General features: G+C 35.3%; 1 protein-coding gene across 1 annotated transcript; it reads right to left on the bottom strand.

Annotated features, from left to right (window-relative positions):
• Nucleotides 1-1378: 1378 nt before the first annotated feature.
• LOC105335956 (mitogen-activated protein kinase kinase kinase 20) lies at nt 1379-20652 on the bottom strand. Its single transcript, XM_066072786.1, has 21 exons — nt 20519-20652; nt 19922-20151; nt 19639-19726; nt 18837-18935; nt 18471-18536; nt 18105-18133; nt 17736-17819; nt 17298-17351; nt 16678-16764; nt 16072-16201; nt 15901-15952; nt 15432-15567; nt 15296-15340; nt 15128-15155; nt 14642-14782; nt 14312-14370; nt 13095-13190; nt 5714-5839; nt 5145-5219; nt 4636-4900; nt 1379-4373 (listed from the first exon to the last, which is right to left on the bottom strand). Exons 2-21 carry the CDS (start codon nt 20075-20077, stop codon nt 3220-3222), a joined length of 2970 nt encoding a protein of 989 aa, XP_065928858.1. The 5' UTR covers nt 20078-20151; nt 20519-20652; the 3' UTR covers nt 1379-3219.
• Nucleotides 20653-23672: the final 3020 nt, after the last annotated feature.

The following is a 23672-nucleotide window of genomic DNA, read 5'->3' as shown; positions in this document are numbered from 1 at the left end:
GATCAATACCCTGGATTCTTTGTACGTATAATCAGGTAGGAGATATGAGATGAGCACTTTTCTATGAGAAAGTAATTAGGGTTTTTTGATCGCTGTCGTCGGGTTGTCTCCCCTTTGTGGCGGCGCTGCTGCCTTGACATAACGAGTTGTGTTGGCCGTAAGCGACAGAAGCAGACGATCGTGCGCGCGCGGTCTGTCGTTTGACGTTAGCGATGCTGGAGTTATGACAGTTGCTTCCAAGCTTCCTCCTCCAGCGTTTGATTTGTATTTGAATAAATTATGATGTTTCATGTTGGATTCACCCGTGAATACAGAATTAAAAATAAAACCAGTAAAAAAAACGAAAGAACGATGCGAAATCTGAGCCCACACGCTTTTAATATTAATGTCCCGGAAGATTTAAGATACACGAAGGGAAGGGGGTAACTTTTTGCAGTCCTTCCTTTCTTTCGTCTGTAATAGTTTGCTATAGAATTGCTGTAGAAATATTTAAACTCTTAATCGACTTTATTTATTAATTTTAACAATGATTACTCACCTAGGTAACCGATTGAATCTCATAAATTTTCTTACATTACGTTCTAAGCCTTGAATGCGCATACAACTTTGTTGAACGAGGGATAATACATGAATCGTTATACATGCAGTGTATCCTATATATCCTATCAAAAATATCCCATATTTTAAAAGCTCCCCCTGTATCAAACTATGCTAAACTCTAGCAACCTTTGTAGACCAAACCTGATCAAAATCTGCAAAATAATATTCAGATGCCTTCATAGAACTTCTAAATCTTTCATCAGAAGATTTTCAAAGGCGTTTCTTATATATTCCTATATGTATCTCAAAATCTGAACCCGTTTTACACAAGGATACGCTATGCAAGCTAGGGCATGCAGCAAAGATTCAAAATTAGCCTTTCAACAATAATATTGATGGAAGAGAAAGTTTAGGGATAGGAAGTTTCAGGGGAGAAAATAGAAGATTTTTACAATAACTGACCGCTAACTTGACGTTAACTTAAGAGTTACAATAACTAGCTGTTAACTTGAAGTTTTCTTTGAATTACAATAACTAGCAGTTAACTTGACATTAATTGCCAGTTGCAATAATTGGCTGTTAATTTGACGTTTACTTAGTTATATTTACTGCCGTTCGTGCAACCAAATTTTAAGCCTTCCGCTCAGGTGAGCTAAAAACAACAAAAACTATATGCATTTAAATATCACAGTCAATGCTGGTATTTTATTTTAAGTAAAAGATCCCTGATAACTTTACAAAGAGCGATCTTGAAGATCTTAATATTTTTTATACGACAATACATGCGCAATGCAAAAGAAATACTAATTTTGAAGATTTTTGTTGTTGTTGATACATGTATGATTCAAACAGAACAATGGTGTTTTGAACTTGAAAATTCACAGCTATGTCAAACGGAACATGTAGGTAAAATGTTTGCATGCATACATGTACATGTATTGCACTCTCTCACTACATTCAATATACCAAGCACCATGCGCGGATCCAGAAAATGTTTCCAGGGAGTGGATCCGAAAATTTCTTTGAGTTTGTGGGGGGGGGGGGGGGGGGGGGAGTGTCCGAGGCCTATTTTTGGTAATTTTAAAATCTAATTAAAAATAATCTTAATTTTGCAGGGGCTGGACCCCCCCCCCCCCACCTCTCTCTCTCTTTAGATCCGCGCATGAGCACTACCTTATACTGTTACAGTCTATAACTATGGAATCATTTATTTACATTATTCATGATTTTGCAATTCGACATCCCAAAAGAAATATTAAACGTATGAAGATTTTTTTTTACAATAAATAACTCCGAATCCACCAATTAACACCACAACGAGCCCTAACAAACAAGACAATTCACGAAAATTGGCCCCCACGAACTTATGATGATTTTACAGTACTGTATTGCATCCAAATCAATAAACTGTTGCATCAATTGATCCCGTTAAAATTTTTTAAAAAGGTCCAAAAACTTAAAACATAGACACATGTAGCACTAAGTGAACATTGAACTCACAATCTGTTCCGCTGGTATAATTTCATGATATCAATACTGTATGTACAGGGGAAATATTCGCCCCCGCTTTATTTTCGCCCCTTTCGCCCTCGTTAATTGTCAACGGGCGAATTTAAGACTGAGCGAACAACGGTGTCTCCAACTATCTCTCTTAAAACACATCTATGTCTTGGCGAAATTCAAGACGGAGCGAAACTGTTTGCTGTTTGCAAATGTAGTAGGGCGAAAATTACACCGGGCGAAATTACCCTGTATATTATATTAGTATTCTGTCACAACGATAATGATGATGTCACGAGTGTGAGAACCGATATTTGAACACATCTCATTTCAAAAATATCATGTAATAAAATGATTTTACATAAAAATACATTTATTACAATCGTTATAAATTGTGTACTATAATATACATTGTACATGTACGTAATTCATAGTTCAATAATATGAATCAATTGTCATGGCAAATGAACAAAGCGATTGTGTTCGTGATTATCAAATAAATAAATATTACCTCATGTAATACCCAAATTAAACATACTAGAGAGTATCTATAAAATATAAAATATTTGTTTTGTGCAAAGTGAATTAACATTCGTTAAAAATGTCGTTGTTCAAGAATAAATCAATAAATAGTCGTCAATAAATGCACAATAATATGCAATCAATTCCCCATTTAAAGGAATTTTTCTAAAAAAAATTATACAAAAAAAGCCATACATGTTCTTGACCTTAACTATAGAAATCCTTAGTCAAAATATTGAACACTTAAACTTTAATCTATTAATACATAGTCTATTCAAGGTAAATAAAACTTACGAACGTTTTAATTAATACATGTACATTATTTTATATACGTTTGTAGCATCCAATGACTTCACTGGAAAAAAATTAAACATTGACGAGAGTGTAGAAGATATAAGCGACTAGATAGGGAGGGCGAACAGTCTCTGTGATTTTCTTCACATCCCCTGACATTGATTTAGTGTGTACATGATGATACTGTTATCCGTTATCACTCGGGCGTCCGTGGCTGTATATACATGTACCACATCAATCTTATCTCAGATAAAAACATTTATTTCCCTCTCTAGACAAATTAGAGAAGGGAAAAAAATTCCTATTTCATCTATCAAGAAGTTGTTCAATAAATGCATGTATCATCTATCAAACAAATATTTATCATCTATCGAATTTTTCCCTGGGTACCGATCCACGCCGTGTGAACCCCCCTCCCCCTCTATTGGTCCTCCCCCGCGCACCATCCCCGTCTGTGGCCTCTCTACCCCACCCTCCCCTCCTATAGCCCCGCCCACCACCGTCACTATTAACATTGCGATCGTGTTCGGGAACACCCAGACTTTCTGTCCTTGCCCTGGGGTCACTGAAACTTCTCTGAAAATCCTCTCCACCCTGTCTCCTGGTGTCGTGAGCCCCACCCCTGTACGGTCGACCCCTTCCTGTACCCCTGCTTCCCGTTGAAAATGGTCGCCGTTCGTAATTCCCGCGCCTATTTTGACCCCTAAACTGTCCACCGCTGCCGGCGGAATCGCTTCTCTCCCTGTAGTATCTCTCCTCACTTTTCAATTCGTGGTGAATCCCGCCTCGATCTGAGTACCGCCTAGAATACTTCCCCCGGTCGTAATGACCTTCGTGTCTCGTGTCACCTTGACCTCTATAATGCCCCCTCCCCCTGTGATACCTACCCCCCTCGCTTTCTATATCACGCCCGTGCCTGTGAGCGGCGGCCCGAGACGGAATTCCCCCGTCGCTATGGTGGCGTGATCTCGTCGCGTTGTTCAGCGGCGACTGATGCTGTGGTTTCATTTCGCCCTGACAGCTGCTACACACGGACGCGTACGTTTTCTCCACTTTATGTTCGCTGAATCCGCTCTCGGCGCTATTGGCTTCCGTACTGTTAGAAGACTCCGAGCCCTCGAGGTTAAAAGTCACCCTGGCTTCCGTCAGATCGGACAAGTTGGACTGTGACTCCGCCACCCCACTTCCTCCTCTGTAACCCCGGGGGCTGAATCGCCACGGGGACCGGTTAGGGTGCGGGGATTCGGACGTCGAGTTGTACCCCGAGGAGAGCTGCCCGGGGCTAGTTTGTGATGATCCTGTGGATGACATACGGACCGGAGACGGGTGGAGAGATCCGCCGCCGCCGCCGCCGCTGACCAGATTAGCGGGGGAGGTCATTGAGTGAGAGAAAGGTTTGGTGGCGGAGGAGTAGAGGACCTGCTGGGTCCCGGGGATCGGCTTCACGCTGAATGAGACGGTGGAGGACGGAAGGGAGGGCTTCCTGCCAGACACAACACCGGACCAAATATCCGGAGCTGAAAAAAATATGTAGCGTGTATAAAGAATAGGCCAAGCAGTAACGTTAAATCAACGCAAAAGACAATTAAAAAAATTCGACACTTACATGTATTCAGACTAGATTGATTTTGCTCTAAGGATTTCGTCCTTTTAAATTTGGGTCATCCTTTAATCACTTACTTAAAATACTCATAAAAAGGGGAACATTTTCAAATAATGAAATAAATGCAACGCATCTATTTATTTTCTTCTTTAAGAAATTCATGCTAATCATCTCACCTTTCGCTGCCGGTACGTTTGGCACCGGGGTATTTTGAAACTCCCTCTTCAGCCAGTCGCCCTGTAGCCGTGAGGCAAAGGTTTGTTGAGTGGGACGAGGAGGAGTGGTCAGGGTTAGAGGACCGTGGATGACCGCGGGAGATGTGTCCGCCTGTCCTTGACTGATCTGCTGAAGGACCAGTGTCACGACCTTCTGCCCCGAGGTCGTGACATTGGGGTCAAGGTTGTGTGTGTACTTGATGCTTTTCGGCTTCCTCACTGACGACTTTGAAAAAATGAAGAAAAAAATTCACAATCCAAAAACCGTTAAAAAAATTCTAAGCTAAAAAAAGCCATCGTTGAAAAACGATTAAAAACGATCAAGGTAAAAAATGACATAGTTTTGAAGAATAAAAAAGGGAAATGACAAGAAAAGTCCTTTGATGAATGGTAGTCATCTGAGTATAATTCTAACGCAGCTTTTTTCTCTCTCTCTCTCTCTCTCTCTCTCTCTCTCTCTGACAGCTTACTTCAAAGCGTACGGTACAATCAATTTTCATATCTGCTACAATGCCGGTGCACCACTTCTCCATAATAAATGGGGGCTGCAAAGAAGAGTAAAAAGCAATCCCATAAATGTAAAATAAAATCCATCATCTTCCGAAAAAAAAAGCAAACAAAAATCAGAGAGACGGCGGTATACAATGTTAAGATCAGAGCTTGCAATCTCTGCTTTCTGTGAGGCTTGTAGTTATGTAACCAACGTGTTAAAAGTTAAAACAATCGTATCTTTTATTGTACTTGGTGTGATAAAATGATGAAGAAAATGTGCCATTCAGAACCAACATTCTCTCTCTCTCTCTCTCTCTCTCTCTCTCTCTCTCTCTCTCTTTTATAAAAAATATTTACATTAGGTATGTAAAAGATTCTCTTTCTCTCTCTCTCTCTTTTATAAAAAATATTTACATTAGGTATGTAAAAGATTCTCTCTCTCTCTCTCTCTCTCTCTCTCTCTCTCTCTCTCTCTCTCTCTCTCTCTCTCTCTCTCTCTCTCTCTCTCTCTCCAAACAAACAGCCTTAAATCAAAACAATATTTTACATGAGTGATAAGGAAGGTTCCGAAGAGCGCGCTCTCAAACTCCACGTCTTTGATGAAGGTCAAAGGTTGAACATCCTCCTCATCGTCGTCGGTGTCCAGCTCCATGTACATCTTCCATTTGTGATCCTACAAAGAAGAGGTAAAACACACAATGAAGGGGTCCAACACTACAATGAAGAATTTCAACACTACAATGAAGAGGTCCAACACTACAATGAAGAGGACCAAACACTACAATGAAGAATTTCAACACTACAATGAAGAGGTCCAACAATACAACGAAGAGGTCCAACACTACAATGAAGAGAGGTCCAACACTACAATGAAGAATTTCAACACTACAATGAAGAGGTCACACACTAAAATGAAGAACTTCAACACTACAATGAAGAGGTCACACACTACAACGAAAAGGTCAAACACTACAATGAATAGGTCAAACACTACAATGAATAGGTCAAACACTACATGCAATGAATAGATCAAACACTACAATGAAGAGGTCAAACACTACAATGAAGAGGTCACATACTACAATGAAGAGGTCATTCATTACAATGAGACACTACAACACTACAATGAAGAGGTCCAACATTACAATGAAGAGACCAAACACTACGATGAAGAGGTCAAACACTACAATGAAGAGGTCACACACTACAATGAAGAGGTCCATCATTACACCTACCATCTAATCATCTACATCTTAGATGTTAGCAATAACTATACGATAGCATTGGATATAAAATAGGCCAATGCACTGACGAGAGGTATACTGTGGTTTCATTACTATTTATGGGTATCAATTTCATGAGTATCGTCAAATCGGCAGTTTAAAAGTACATGTAGCTGCAGATCTGTAGCTCCCGGTCTTTAAAATAATTCGGATGGACGACCTTTTTACTAAAATGTCCGAGAAATCGAATATTTGTATAGAATGTGTTCGAAAATAAGGTTAATCAGTCCAAAATTAGCGCAATTTTTTATGCACTGTAAATTGCAGGTTTTGACTATGGGAGGCACTGTTGCTCCCGGGTCGTCCATCCGATTTTTTTTCAGACCGGGAGCTTCAGACCTGCAGCTAATTAAAGTGTACTTAATTGTACTTCAATTAACATTTGATTTCATGGATTGACACAAAGAAGAAATCCAACAAAAAATGATTTTTAACGAATACTGATAAGGCCCAGGGGTTTTTTTTATTCGTCTACTGACATACATTAATATTGATGTATGTCAGTACTATATATAACACAATACAATACGGATGTTCAACGAAAAAATTTCGTTAACATAAACTGTTTTTCACTTTACTTTTATTCGTCCATTCGTGTACATAATTTATATCAATTATATCACTTAAATTTTTTTTATAAGAATTGTTTTTAGAAGTGCATCCTTTGTCCAAATATTGGACAATTTGAATTGTGATCATTTTGAGTATGAAGTACTTTCATCGGCAATGCATCTAAGTTGTCTCTTTTAAAACAACTTAAGTTAGAGATACAGTACAAGTTTTCGTTAAGACATTGCAGATTTACTAACCATCAAGGCCCAACACAAAGGCACGCAAATTTAGGAGGAAAATTAAGAACACCGGCGAGCTTAATCCTCACGTAGGCTTCTGTTTCAAAATTGTTTAACATTGTTTAACATATTTGTTGTGAATATTTCTGTCCATCGCAAGGGTTCTTTAGACTTTAACCCACATTGCAGCAATTCTGGCTAGAATTGCGAATCGTTAGTAAATGATAATGTTCTTTAATTCAGCAAAGTTTAAAAAACTCAACAAGAATGAAAAGTCTACGGATTCGTGTCGATAATCCACAGTCCCCAAGTGAGTAAATGCATTCGGCACCCATAAAAAACCACTAAATACCCAAACAACGGCTTAAAAAAAAGATTCGGGAGCATTTCTAAAAGAGCTAAACATTAAGAGCTTAATTCTGTGCTCTTCAAAATTCACTACAACGCGACTGCAAGAAAAAGAAGGGAGAGAGAGAAAAAAAAAGAGGGAGAAAAAACATGAGGTACACTGTATCGGAATTGTGGGGATTTGATGCGAAATCTCGGCAGGTACAGGCAATATAAACCGTGATAAATTACCGCGAACACGGGACCCCGCCGTGACGGTGACATACGGGCGAAATGACAGAAAACATATCTCAAAAAATTTCAAGTTTTTTTTTTTTTTTTTTTTTGGAAAAAGTTAAAAATAAATTTTGGCGCACGTTCATTATGACCCGAGAATATGATGACTTTATTTTATATCTACATGTAGATTTCGCTTTTGGGGTGGCGAATAAATATTGCGTGAAAATGTATTTTGAACGTTCTTGATTTTGTATTTTGTTAAGAAATGTTTTTTTAATTTTTGTTTGTGTTTTATTATTTGGTTTTTTTTTTTCGTCGTTAATAATTTATGTGCATTTTATAATTGTTTGCAAATTGAAGATTTAAATTTAAAATTTGAAAAGAAAAGGAAAACCACACAAAAAAAAAACCTTCAAAATTTTATGACCATTTTAATGAACAAATTTCATTCTTCAAAAGAAAAGAATACATTTTTCGAAAAAATAAAAAGTGAATCAATTTATCATCAAGACAAAAGAAATCCAAATTGCCTGTGGTTATTTTGGAGACAGTTAGTCATGAACCAATCAAAAACCCGCTTTCATCGGGCCCGGAGGTCTCCGTTTGTTTTTGGCATCAATAAGGTTGCTGCCAGGAAGTCGACTCGAAAAATTACAGGAAAAAATTTGAATGCAAAATTGATAAAAAAGGAGACAAATTTGAATTTAAAACATTGTTTAGTAAAAGTACAGAGTCTTAATCTCACATTTATTTATCTGCAGGGCTAGCGTCGGTACATGTTTGGAATTTTTAAACAAGAGACGGGGATGATTAACAAGGTTTTAAAACGTGAAACTAAAAGGAAATGTTCGGAGGTTTCTTTGTTTGGAATGTACAAAAAGATATTCAATTACGTGTACTTTAATATTCTCTCTCTCTCTCTCTCTCTCTCTCTCTCTCTCATATATTTATTTTGAATATCAAATGTAAAAAAAAAAACTATGTAGTTACACAAAAATGCACTCTAAATTGTAAATAAAGTAATAATAAGTATCGCCATGCTTACATTCTTTCTTTTTTATTTCCAGTGCATTGTAGATAACCTAATACTAGTAGTATAATTCAAAACTTATATAAACATTAAGCTTTTCAAATTATTTCCACACGTTTATCATTTATAATAAAATATACAGTCGGTAGGAAGTCAAGGGTGTAATACAGAGCGTGCAGACAAATCTAAATCTCTCTCTCTCTCTCTCTCTCTCTCTCTCTCTCTCTCTCTAAAAGTCTAGCGGACATTCTGTAACTATGTGGCTCCTAAAATAAGGACTCTAATTCAATACTCTTCAGTTTATATAAAAACATGCCGAGAGTTTCAAGAAACCGTGGAATGAACCTTTCAAGGGGACGTCTTAATTCTGAAATAAACAGCAAATTAAAACATCCGTCTTTCATAAATCGCCGTCTAAATCAATCTATTTTTCCACAGATGCGCCATGTGCACTTAGAGCAGAAAAAACCCCTCTGCCTAGCTCTTGAGTTGAAGAGTTAAACAAAATGGAGACCCTTGTTCACTGCCAAACGCTGATGAATGGTTTTATAATAGATAGTGTAGGTTAACATCAGATTGGCATGTGTAAACACTGAAAAGTGACCGGGCACTTGTCTTAAATGACAAAAAGAATGCCGCGGAAAGGTTTCTCTTTAAGAAGTCGCGTGAAGTGGTGGATCGGAAACAAGGTTATAGCCCCATGATGTCTCAACGGCCGGTAATAACGCTAAAAAGAAAATCAACAAAAAAACAAGTCCTAACGATGTAACGTTAGGGGAAAAGCAAACAATGGGACGAGCCTTCAAGTCAAGTTCCCACCATCTTCAAGTACATGTATGACCAACCCCCTCCCAATCAGCAAAACTGCCAAGGTAACGAAATAATTTAAAAAAAAAAAAAAAACCCGACGCCCAGTCTTGTCCCGACAAATACACATAACTGAATAATTTTCATCGAAACAACGCCCGTTGATGAATTTTCATCGAATCATCTTTTACCCGAACCCAAAGGAATGGGTTAACGTTAACACTTTAAATAAGTTAAGTAACTTTTGATTGATTAATGAATTGCTGTGTTCGATACATTTTAGAGCAATACCAAATTCTCTAGGATTTCAGACCGTCTGAACAACACCCATACATGTACATTTTGTTTAGCCTCAACTTTTGAGTTTATCTCCCGTTCAAAGAGGCACTAATACTCTCTCTCTCTCCTCTCTCTCTCTCTCTCTCTCTCTCTCTCTCTCTCTCTCTCTCTCTCTTCTCTCATAACACGACATGTGAAATGCACTACACTTGTAGAAGAAAACGCTAGAGGAATTGCCTCCATCGCGCACCCTCTTTGGGGGTCAAAACGGTTGCTCTACACTCACATTATCATTATGTTCTATAAAAAATCTATGAAAAAATATATGATTACTGACAAGCCAGACCACTTGATAAAAGCGAAAAAGAATTTTTAAAATTACCGGAAATTGTCACTATATCATGCATTAATGTAGACATATCTGCGCTAGATAATTTTATCACAACAAATATATAGGCCTATGAATTTTAGATTACAATTTTGTCAATGAGGGGTGATGATCAAGATATACAGTATTATTTTTGTATCGTGTTATTTTCGCCCAATCACAAATGATTCTGCTGCGTTTTTAAATTCGCCCGATACATTTTGACCAAATTCGTATCATTATCAAAAATAATAAAAATATAAATAATGCGAAATAATTTTTTAAAACGCAGAATACACAACAACAACAAATAAACAAATCTAAAAACCATTTGAAAAAAAAAAAACTAAAACATTCAGCAATCTTCGATCATTTTCGGTTGCATTTTCAGTCTGCTGGACAAATCTCAAAAGCTCGAGATTTCTCATGCCGCGAACATTTCCGGAACTTTCCTCTAGATATAGAACACAAGATACAAGTATAGCGCCGTGTGGTATAAATGAACGACCAATAATTAGCATGCTTGGGCTCTGTACAGATTTATCTCCCCTGACAGTAACGGCCGGGGAACCCTGACAAACACACTGTCAGGTCATGGTCGACACGATGTAATGGCGGAGATACGGATCCACGGAGCCTTTATTTTCTAGCGTTAAGTCAGTTCCTATTACTCTATCTTCCCCCACACTACCCCCCAAAACAAAAGACATAGTTCTTTTTCTGAACCACTGATGCATATCATCAAGGAATTCTGCCAGTCTCTCTCAAAGGCTTATCTGTTCGGACCAGATATTTTTTGAAGGGGGGGGGGGGGGGGTTAGTTCTCTACAGGAGAATGAGGATAAACGTACATGTAAAGAGACATTTTCCACTTTTGTAACGGCTGATTCAAAGTGGCACTGACATCCTTAGATGCCTGTAGACATAGAAGGTAATAAAAATAGTTTTTGTTCCCCCTTACAATAACCGCTACCGAGCTTCCCTTACATGCAAGATCCAACCCAGCGACAGAGGCAGTAACGAAGTCAACAATGTGTGTAAAATGTATATGGAACCATTTTGAAAACGAGGGATGCAACAGAAGATAGAATTCAGTTGTATACAACTGTTGTCCATTTGATTTACATGCAAAAGCGCCAAGTTTATTTCATTATTGCAGTATGTGTTCCATGTGTCATGTTGTAAATTTTGAATTTACCGGGTAAAATTCAAAATTTACAACATGACATTTGAATTTACCGGGTGGCAGTAAATACAAAATTAACGTAAATTTTGTATTTACTGCCACCCGGTAAATTCAAAATTTACAACATGACACATGCATTTACTCGTTTTGTTGGTAGGATTTGGAAGACATACATGTATCATTTCAATATAAGAATAAATTTAATAGCTACAGAATTTTTACAAGTATTAACAGGGTTTTAGAGTTAAGGCTTTATAAACATATATATACGGTACTACACTGGGATCAACAAAACTGGAAATCCAGTGTTGTACTACTTGCTTATGCCGCGGACTCAGTTTCCGTGTTTTAGAGAGAGAGAGAGAGAGAGAGAGAGAGAGAGAGCATATTAAGTTGAGCACAGTGGAGACATATAGAGTATGTTTACTCTTGTAAATCAACTTGTATCAGCTTAAAATACCAATCCCTCGGTGCCAGCTAGGGCTTATTAACGATGAAATAAGAGTGTAGACATGTAAAACATGTTCTGTAGAGAAAATTAGATCCAAAGAAATTCTTCAGAACTTTAAAAAAAAAAAAGTTTCAATTGATGAAATGTATCAATGATACAGAAAACTACTTATTAATAAATTTATTAATACTAAATGCCTAGAGAACTGAAACGTTTGTCTGTTTGACCTGTGGATGTCACGACCACAAAGTGATTTGAACAGAGGACCATTTTCAATATTGTACAGTGAAGTTTTCTTTACCATAGTAAGATTTGACGAATTTAAGAGATAACACAAAGGTTCATGTATTACCGATAAGCTTTGACTGTTGAGATTCTAATGTTTTCCAAAAATTTTCACTTCTACATGCACAAGCTATGAATATCTTTGATGATCTCAATCTTGATTGATAAAATATGGTATAAGCTGCATGATGTTTTGCCAAATAACCTGCGATGCCATACCAAAAAGAAACAAACTTACTAGGCAAAAGTTATATTCTTTAATATTTGAGAACATGCGTAGCCATATATGGCAAAAACGCTAATGATAATTTTTTTCAGGCACTGCCATATTGTGCAAAGTTATGCTGAATTGAATATTTGAATTACCATTATCTCAACCTTTCATGCCTGATGGTAAAGTAAAAATATCAAATTTGAGTTATACCCCTTTTTCAAATATTGCAACCAAAATAAAAATAATTACCGTATACATCTAAATCCTTCTGGATGATATCTTAAAAAGACACTGTGTTGCACAAACCAATGATTTACCAGAGATTGAATTTTCACATATCAATTTTTTATATATCATAAGAAAAGACGAACTTTTGAAAAATTACAGCGTTGAAAAGTAAATAAATCAAATTCTAAATATATAGAGTTAAGCAATGGCTTTTTTCTAGACAGCAATTGCAATCACGTGACACTAAAATCAATATCCAAAATAACTCAGTTTGTTTGTAAACATGTTTAATTTCCGTATATAAGTTTTCACAACTTGTAAACTGACAGGTAATGCCTATTTATGCGTGAAACCTTCTGTATCTAAATTTGAGTCACCATCTCACTTTAAAACATTTGGCCCAAAACAACTAACAATTATAAATAACTAATTTTCCTTACCTCTGGACCCTTGCCCTGCCTCAAGTGATGTCCAAAGATGAGAGTGACAGTGATCTGTCGATGCACGGGGGATTTGTCTTTAGGTGTTTCTAAAGTCTACAAGGGGAGACAAATCAACATTAACTAAACAGAATAAAATTTCAGGAGTAAATGGGGCATCTCCATTTCACAAGGTACTTTCTTCCCAGTTCAATGAAAAAAGTCACCTTGATTTTTAATTTTCTGTCTCAAAGAATTTTGTTATTAAACAAGCTCAGTATAAGTGATAGCTTTTAATATTGGAACTATCTGGTGTTTCTGTATATGGTAAATTAAGGAATCTACACTAATAACCATTTATATTTATTAAATATAAAAGGATTTTTTCAAAGTTTCTACATTTCAGCATTAAAATTTGAATTAGTTTCATTGAACAGCAAAATGAATACAAAAAGATAATCAGTAAAAAGAAAGGACTTTATTTGATATGGCCAAATATCTGCCCCTGATTTTAACCAATTTTTAAATAGTATCGTATCAAATCCAAATCTTCATTTAACATTATACAGAGGTTGTGTGTCATATTATTCTTGATTTTAGTCATAATTTGTCCAATAGCTGTTTATCTGTGAAGTCCCTAAAATGGGCTAATTATAGCGATTTTGCAAAGAAATTAAAACATTGTCAATTTTATATCATATTTTGCCTATAAAATTAAATAGCACAGGTTTGCTCAAATATGATTTTCACATATGATTTAGTTCATATGTACAATGTAATTACATGTTTACACATCATAGTTTCAAATGGTATTTGAGCAAGCATGCGCTTGATGTTTCACAGTCGAAAAACCGTCAGAAAACGCCTGTACTGAGCTTCAAAACATTAATTTGTCCAAATAAGACAATATTCATGAGGTCATTTGTACATAATGACATCACTGGGTGAAAACCTTTTACATGCTTTATTCAATATGATTTCAACTATTTTCAACCTACATTTTAAAGCTCTCTATATAGAGCTTCAATTTTCGGGGCGAGAAATGCATAAAACCCCATATAGTCCTTTTAAAAACCAATCTGATACAATTTTGAGAAATATTCAATATAATTTTAATGTTGATAAATTCAAAAATTTCTGTTTGACATACATCTTCTTAGTTTTCAGTTAAAGGAGACGTTTACTTAGTCCTCCCAAGTTGTTAGCCAAGAAAGATAACTCTAGCCAGATTTGTTTACCTTGGACAGTGGTGGAAAATTCAGCAGCCTGTGATTGTGAGCTTTCAATAGTTCAATTTCTGTCTGAAAATATCAGACAAAAAAATAAATAAACAATATTAATGTTAAAGAACACAGAATTTATGTATTTTGTGGGTATAGTAACTTTTCCCCATAAATTTCAAGAATTCATAAAAATTGAGAAACTGTTTTAATACCAAAGATCATAAACTTATTAATAATATCAAGAATCATGTTTCTACCTATGTTATTATTATCCACGAAAAAATAAACTGTGAGTGTACAGACTTAATTTCTTTATAATTTCTTTATTCTTTATTTAGTTATAACTTGCCATGAGCTCCATGCTGTGGCCAGTGGAGGTGATGCCCATGGCGTGAATGCGGTCCAGAGTCAGCATCAGTAACCGCTTGCCCGTGATGTTGTGTTGGAGGAATATGTCTGCATACTGGGCCAAGTCACTGGAATGGCCTGTACAAAACAAGAGAGATGTAAATGAAAAGTCCAGGAAACTTGGTCCTATGGAGTGTAAGCTGTATCGCAGGAGTCTGAATTTTTATCAATAATGAAGCGAATAGTAAAAATGCTAGTTATACCGCAGGTAATATTTTTTTTTCTTTTTGATATTTCTCTATTATTTAAGAACCTCTAGACTTCCATGGTTTCACTGATATTATTCTGTAACTGATTATTGATAAAAGGATATTGACAAATATTCTAGAAAGTTAGTTTATGCTTAAAAGACATTGTTGAAATTTTCTACACTGAAAGGAAATACAATAAAATATTAACAGAAAAAAAATGTTAATTTCTTACCATTTTCCATCTGCTTTATCCATTGATACTGCAACAAATAAAAGAATTAGACACATGTATATATTTAGAAAATCACAAATTTACATAAATCACAGAACTAGAGATTTTTTTTTATCTTATTAACAATTAGACAAGCAACAGAAAATTAAAGTAACTGAAAAATCCTACCACATCAATCTCACTCCATGTATTAACATCATAAGAGTCCAAATGCTGAAACAGAAAAAAACATTGATATTGAAAGACATCTTTAAAAAAAAATACATTGTACTGTGAAATCATTTTATGTTTCAGGATATCTTACCACTGTTTTAAACTGCTGCTCAAGAGTCTTCTCCCTTTCTATCAGTTTTATTTCTCGCTCCATTAATTCTCGTTCTTTAGCCGTTAAATTACTCTCTGCTCTTTTAAGTCTTTCTAGGGTAGCTTGAATCTCTTTTCTGAAATCAATTACACCAAAAAAACATTTTTAAATAGTACATGTATTAAAACTTAAAAATAACTCTCCAAAAAAACCTCCTTAAGTACAAAATAGAGAAAACAAATGGGCCTATGTACAAGGTAAAATGGAAATCTTAACCAAATGTAATCAAAACAATGAATACAGGTTTTGTTGAGAAGGAAATACAGATTATAGAATTTTTTTCAACTCCATCAATAATGTAAATACTTCAGGATTAGTGTCATAAGCTACCTCTGCATATACCCCCCCCCCCCAAAAAAAAAATAAATAAATAAAAATCATCATTGCTTCAGACATCTTTTACTGTTACCTCCAAACTTCTCTGTGCTCCAAAAATGAGTTTGTCTGATCAGGCAGCAAATCTAAGAAAATAAAACAGTTTTTAACACAAATGCATGCATGAACACTTGAGGGATTAAAGATTAATTTTTTTTTGGCTTAAAAATTCCATGGTACTTGTACATTGTTTGAATGCACCCACCATCACTAAGCATTGTGTGTAAGGTCAGCAGGATGTCCTTGAAGTTAGGTCGTAGTTTGGGGTCGGTGTGCCAGCACTGCTGCATTAACTTGGCAAAACATGGTGGACAAGTGCTGGGTATGGTTAACCTCTGAAAGAGCACAACACGAGGCACCATTATATAAAATTATACTGTACAAGGAGGATGGAAGCTTAACATATTACCCATCTGATTATAGAGATGGCTTGAATATTTTCATAAAGCGAAGATCGACGGGATGATATATTTCAATACATTTTTATTTTTAGGAATATATATGTACAAGTATGTGTACATGTAAAAAGTCCAAAAGACTCTGATGACAGAAAAATGAATGTATACATAGGTATATATTTTCGTGTGTATCAAAATTATTTCATTTAATGATGAATTTTTATTACTCATTTTTTTTAGGTTTCAATTTTTTTTTTAATCATTACTAGTATTCTACTCCTCATTATATTTGATCTCATTTTCACAGGTATTTTTAGGTCTTTTTTTCCATCTAAAAAGGAAAATGTATTGATCCCTTGTATCAGAATACAGTGTACTCTTCCTTTCCTCTCTGAGCGATGGTTATGGCTTACCTCCCCTTTCTCTACCACCAGCCAGGCCACTTGGAAGCCCTCTATCCCCCTGTATGGCACTTCATGGGTGAGCAGCTCCCACAACACCTAACAAACAAAAGTAGCTATTTAAATATAAACATGTAATCATACGAGAGGATTAAACCTGCTATCAAGGAATATTTAATTTTTAGAAAAGCTTCTAAAGTAGTATTACATTTTACTGTCCAAAATATAATATCTTCACTGAATATATATAGGAACAAAATATTCTGGTAAGATATTTTAAAAGAAGTGGGGAAGGGGGGTGTCTTACATTTTAAAGAATAGACTTTGCTTTGACTCAAGTTGACTTAACCTTGATTACAGTTTGCTTTAACTTAACTAGACTTTGACCTTAACTTGCATCATTGACTTGGAGTCACTGAAGTCATGAGGTCATTCACAAATCTGTTTTAGTTATTCTTACTAATTTTCTCAGAAAAATAAAGAAAAAGAACATTTAAGTCTATTTTTTTTCTCTACAGACATAAAAACAATTTCCTTTAATCAGTTGTAGTACATTTTTTATTGAATGTCTTTTACCAGGAGAGCAAAACCCCAGAAAAATGACAATATGTGTAAAATTTAGTTATTCTTACCACCCCATAGGACCAGGTGTCACAAGCATCAGACACGGGCTGACTCTGTATCACCTGAAATAAAAAAGAAGTGAAGTGTAATAATTCAATTTATCCCATGTTTACACTAATGAACAGTCAACAGGTCAAGCATTATACACAAACCAAACAATATACCGTTTATTCGATAATTTCCACGATGATCTAATTTTTTCACAACCACTTTTAAATTGCAAATAATTGAATACGGAGAAATTATATCCTGTATCATTTTTTATAAGAAACTATTTAAATTGCAAAAAATGACTGATGCAAATTAAAGATGTTATAGATTTTCCCCATTTTTGCAAATTTTGTGACATGCAAAAAATACGTATACATGGTAATTCAGATTCATTGCAGGAGCAGCAAACTTAAGGTACAGAATAAATAGATAGCTGAAATTTTGTAGTGTTTTACCTCAGGGGCCATCCAAGGGAAGGTTCCAGCTAGAGACATTTTGGTCGTACTCCCCATAAATCTGGACGCTCCAAAGTCACATATCTACAGGACAAAAAGAAAATCTGTTGAACATGCTTACAGCGTAATGCCATGGATGAGTAATTTTGATTTGTTATTACCATAGTTTGTTATATCAATAAGTTAATAATATAAATTTATGAATTAGATTAAAATCTTTAGATTTTAACATTGACAAATTTTAAATTTAGTCAATTTAAGATTTACTAAATCGTAAGATTTAGTCAATAAAACTGACTTTCTTGTAAACACTTTGTCATTTATAACCGTGTTAAAAATGACAAATCAGTGATAGAGAAAAATTCTTACCTTACAAACATTCTGGACAGCAATTACAACTGCAATAAAATCAAATTTTTGAGTCATTCTTAAAGTGTGTAAAACAACATATAAGAATTCTGTGCCCTATAACATTGAACATTGGGTTAATGTTAAATCTTTTCCAAAATCCTGGAGCCAGTTTCTATGGTGCTATAAAACAGATATGTGTCTTTAACCTTCCCGAGAATTCGCCGGGACTTAACCATCTTTAACATGTTGTTTAAAATACATAAAAGGTAATGTCAATGTATTGTTATTTTTGTATATCAATTCATATTGAAAATAATTTTGATAAAGCCTAAAAGACTTGATCCACGATGGACTTCATAATGCAGCGACCAAAATTAAGATTACCATTTTTTGACTTGAGATCTCTGTGGATGATTTTGGTTGGTGCCTCGTTGTGCAAGTAATTCATGCCTACAAATCAAAGAGAACAGGACTTATCAATAATACAATATACATTATTCATCTGTGTGGGCTTACAAAAAATTGTCTTCTGACAATATAAAATGAATATTTAAGAAGAGCCACAGATGACATTTGGCGTAATTATATTACTTATATTTGTACATTATAGAATCCTCTTTAAATTTAGTTTTGCTAATAAAACAATGAATTTTTAGTTGCAGCTGTAATGCTACATATGTATTTGTATATAGAAATATAAAACAAGCAATTTCTACTTCAATTTGTGCATGATCAAAATAAAAGCTCCACCTTGGGCTATCTCCCTTGCCCAGGTCAGAATATGCTGAAAGTCCATGGGATTATTGGGATTTTGGAGGTAGTCATAGAGTGATCCCTTCTCAGCAAACTCTGAAAGGTCAAAATCAAAAACGTGAAACCTTTTTGGAATAAAAATAGTTAAATCTGCATTGCCTCAGTTTGATATTAAAAGTGAACAATCTTTTTTAGAATATAATCATTTGTAGATTGTAACTGCAGTGACTTTTAATGCTTTTGATTGATCTTTAAAGATTTCATTTAAAGCACCGTTAAACTCTTACGAAATTGTCTCAGAGCTTTCATATTTACAGTATCAATATGTATGTTTATGTATGGCTGGCTTTATGTTCCATGTGTTCTCAACAATGATACATTTTTCTTTTGTGTATGTTTGGAATCTGTTGACAATTATCACATCTTTATCAGGAATGAATCAGATCTATATGTAACCTGTTTAAATTCAAAACATCTCTTTTTATGATACATCAGCAATTAACATAAACAATGTTTTATGTAACCAATTTAGAAAAAAAAATTGACTATGCTTTACTTCCAGTGATCATTACTTAACCAAACATGAGTATTATCTTCTCTCACAACCACTACCAGATGGAATACAATATGGTACTTATTGACCATCTTCGCTAGCCAATGGTTTCTGATCAGCAGAGCTTCTCGTTCGTGAGAAGCGATGCAGATCAAAAACCCTTGGCTAGCGAAGATGCTTATTGACCAGTGTTTGCGACAATGTTTATGGCTACTCCATAATAGTTATTCACAAATCTCTGCTAACCTGTGACGAGGCAGTAGTTGGGTTCCTCCATAACTGCTCCATAGAACTGTATGATGTTTCTGTGACTAAGCAAGCTTAGTACATGGGCCTATACATAACGCAAAATAGTAAAAAAATATTCAATTCACATCTTTTATCATCAGCATGTGTTGTGTCAAACATTGCTAAACTTTCAAAATATTACCTGGCTTTCATAAAACTATTAAAAGAGAATAATAAGTTGATTATTCATTTTAGGAATAAATTTTTGGACCAGTAGTGCTTTTTTGCAGTAGTACTTTACCTCTTTGTCTAATACAAGTAACTTTTTCACAGCCACTATGATGTTTTCTGACTTCCATTTAGCTCGGTACACACTGCCAAATGAGCCCCCTCCACATCTCTCATAGAACTCCAGGTCATCTAAGGCAATCTCACAAAACGTTATACCTGCATCCATTCTGTCTCACACAGTTACATACAAACTAATGCCCTTCCAAACACCCTTTCTTCTGTCATTCAACCCATAACCATCTGTTAAAAGAGAAAATGCTCATTTCAAATTAAGAACAGTTACAAACACCTGTACGGTACATGGTTCAAACATATTTCGTCAATGTTTATTGAAAAACTAATTTATATAATACTCTACTTAGCCCCAAAAACCCATACATAACACATCTGTTCAATAAGAATCCTGTGCATTTTTTTGTTGTTGTTGCAAACCTGTATATTTTTTACCTAACTTTCTAGTGAAGTATGCTAAAGCTATCTATTTCTCTACCCCCACCCCCCTTTCCACTTGAAAAACGTTGCATTAAATTTACATCATTTGTCATCAACCTAACATGACACACAAATATACACTATTGTGATGAGTAGGTAAGATAAACCTATTTACTTCTTGGACGATATCTATAATCAAATAGCTCAAATTCTTTAAAGTTGGTTTGCTGTGTTTTCCACTGTCAACACTCTTTATCGCTTAGGCGCTTGATGTTCGGGGTCAATCTTACGTTTGATGGAAACTATAAAATCTTAACCATTTCCTGAAGGTTTGGGGTACGGAATGAACCTGCAATTTTTTTTAAATTAGAACAACTGATGAAAAACCTAAAAAAAAAACAAAAGAAAATAAAACATCTTAAAGAGCTAGTTATTTTGTGTCTTTAATATTGTTCAGATTCATATTTACATGTATATTTAGCAAGTATGTGTAATCAAATATCAAATTTAAAACACTGTGCCGGATAATTGTGCCAGTGCCAAGATGGCATTTTTGCACCCGTCTAAGCTGCATATATCGAAAAATTCAAATATGCTACATGATAATGTGAACAATTACCTTTGTTATTATTGTATTTCACCTGTCAGGTGAGATATTTACCTTTCAAAAATAAATTCCTATAGGAAAATAATTTTTCAATATTCCTATAGGTAATTTGAAATTTCCTATCGGAATTTCAATTCCGGTTGGATTTGATAAAATCCGATAGGAAAACTTAATATCCTATAGGAAAACTACATGTGTGAATCAAATTTTCACAGGAAATACCATTCTACTATAGGAATCCTATAGGATTGTCAATATTCCCTGTAGGAGAATCAATTCTCCTATAGGAATTATAATTTTCCAATGGGATATTAATTTTGAAAGGCATATATCTCACCTGTCAGGTGAAACACACTAAAAACAAAAGTGGTTATATACCCTCTAGACTACTGTCTATCATTTGGTATACATGGATTTTCCCGAAACTGCACCTTAAGCGGGTGCAAAAATGCCACCTTGGCACTGGCAGAATTATCCGGCAGTGTTTTAAAGTCTTTTATCAAAAGACTTTCATCAAAAGACTGAATAATTCAAATTTCAAAGCCAAATGATTTTGAATTTTTTCTTTACATAATAATTGTTAAATTATGGCCAAATATATCATATTTAGAATTTTAAGGTTGATCGATCTGATTTGTTGACCATTTACCCTCCTTAAAAGTTAATTTAACCCTAAATGACCTTCTTTGTAACTATACACTGTATATAATACTAACAGTCATTTAAACCCTAAATTTACAAATGTATATGTAACATATATAACCGTAACCCCAAATCTAAATGAATGGAAAAGCGAGCAAGCCCACATGTATACCCCCACGCTCACCCATTACTTGATAATGGTACACATAAAGAATGCCGAAGTTTTACTACCATGCGGCGGTTTAAGAAGAGCTGCGATTACAAAGAAAACCCAAAATTAAAACAGGACTGACGGACGAACGGACTGACGGATGAACGGACAGACTGATGGACCAATCAAAAACATTATACCCTCGCAACCTCGTTGCGTTTGGTATAATAATTTCAAACCTACACCCTTACACACAACTTAACACTAAACCGAACTGTAATATCTTTATTCTAACATTAATTACTCTTATACTCCGATTCATCGTACAGCAAAATTAATTCTAATTCAACTCTTAAAACTATAACAGTACTATCATACCAGCGCATGGAACGATAAGTTAAAACACAAACCGGCAGACCAATAAATTAAAACTACACTTTTTTTATTTGATAATTTTTTTTCAGATTTATTATAAAGCTGGTGACGTGAATAAAAATAAACGGCTTAGTATCAAAGAACAATGTGGTGGATCCATAGTATGAACACAGCGACTTTTAGAATCACTGGTTGAATCACAAGCTCCAACAGTTACCAGCCTGAAGCACCAGGACATACAGGAAGCACCGCTGACTGTAGTAGAACCAGCCAGCATTATGGAATGAGAGTACCAAACCCCCGGATGTTTACATCAGAGAAAAAGTTATAGAACGCTAGGAAAAATTGTAGGGGTGGGGGTTGATTTTTTATGAAGAGTGACATTTACTGCCGATCGCTGTAAGTCGTAAACAACTGCAAATTTGACCTATAAACGCCACGGGACCCTATATTTTTTTTGTCATTTCCTGAAAGGTCTTGAATTGAAGTTTCAAATGATACCAAAGATTTGACTGAAACTATTATAGTAAAGTACTGAGAGGTCATAACATTTGTATGGAGTTCTATGGGAAAATAATTGGTAGGCTTTTCCCTTATGAGGTATACTGTATAGTGTTATTTTTGTCCAGTGTAATTTTCGCCCTTTTTAACGTACAAACGGTTTCGCCCGGTGTTCAATAGACCCCTTCACGATAACTGCGGTACTGCTATCTTGCAGGGCAAATGATATACTTTGCCGAAATTTCAGTAGGTAGATAATTAAATGACGTAAATGAAACAATTGACGTTACGTCATATTTCACCAAACTATGTCATTTTGCCCTGCAAAAGAGCAGTACCACGGTTACCGTGAAGGGGTTAATTCGCCCAAACAGGGTTGTGGTTAAAGAAATATAATTTAGGCCATTTGAATTCACCCCCGTTTTAAATTCCCCCGCTGACAACTAAGGCGAAAATAAATAGGAGGCGAATACCCTGTTTAAAGTAGCCATTTCTTTAAAACCAAACTTAGGAGTGAAGCTGTGTTAACGCTATATATATATGTCGAGTTGTTTCTGACCGTGCTGGGCTTTTGCGATGGTCCTAATCTATCAGAAAGTAAATAATGAGCTCTTATTCAGAGAATGTATCTAAAATATGTTAATTAACACAACATGCTTACGCGCTGTCACAATTTTGATGCGTTAGCGAGATACATGTATGACGTGTTGTGCGATGTACATGTATGCGACGTTGCAATAGCGCGATCGAGGGCGTATAGTGTGTGACAGTGCAAAGATTCAGTCATTTTTCTCAATGCACTGTTGTTCTTTTGCAAATGATCTAATACGGAAGCCATACAATTCCGTCATTATGTTCATGTATATAACATGTGTATAAGTACGTGTATAATTACCCAATAATTTTGTTAAACAAGAGGCCCATGGGCCACATCGCTCACATCAACAACAGTTCTTTGTATTATTCGATTTCAAAAAGTTAAATTAAGAAACTCTTTCAAAACAGGTCCTTTTATCATTCTGTATCAGTTTTTAAACATTTCAGCAATTTAGA

This window comes from Magallana gigas, chromosome 10 (genome assembly GCF_963853765.1).
Source record: "Magallana gigas chromosome 10, xbMagGiga1.1, whole genome shotgun sequence".
Classification (NCBI taxonomy): Eukaryota; Metazoa; Mollusca; class Bivalvia; order Ostreida; family Ostreidae; genus Magallana; species Magallana gigas.
The sequence above is the reverse complement of the archived record's forward strand: the minus strand, read 5'-3'. Positions and strand labels throughout refer to the sequence as shown.

Bases quoted from the DNA above. Each gene is read 5' to 3' on its own strand.
- LOC105335956 (XM_066072786.1), bottom strand. From the start codon at position 20,077: ATGGATGCAGGTATAACGTTTTGTGAGATTGCCTTAGATGACCTGGAG. The intron at 15,568-15,900 runs GTAACAGTAAAA...AATTGATTTCAG, and splicing joins GAGCACAGAGAAGTTTGGAG to AAAAGAGATTCAAGCTACCC. The intron at 14,783-15,127 runs GTAAGAAATTAA...TGTTTTGTACAG, and splicing joins GATAAAGCAGATGGAAAATG to GCCATTCCAGTGACTTGGCC.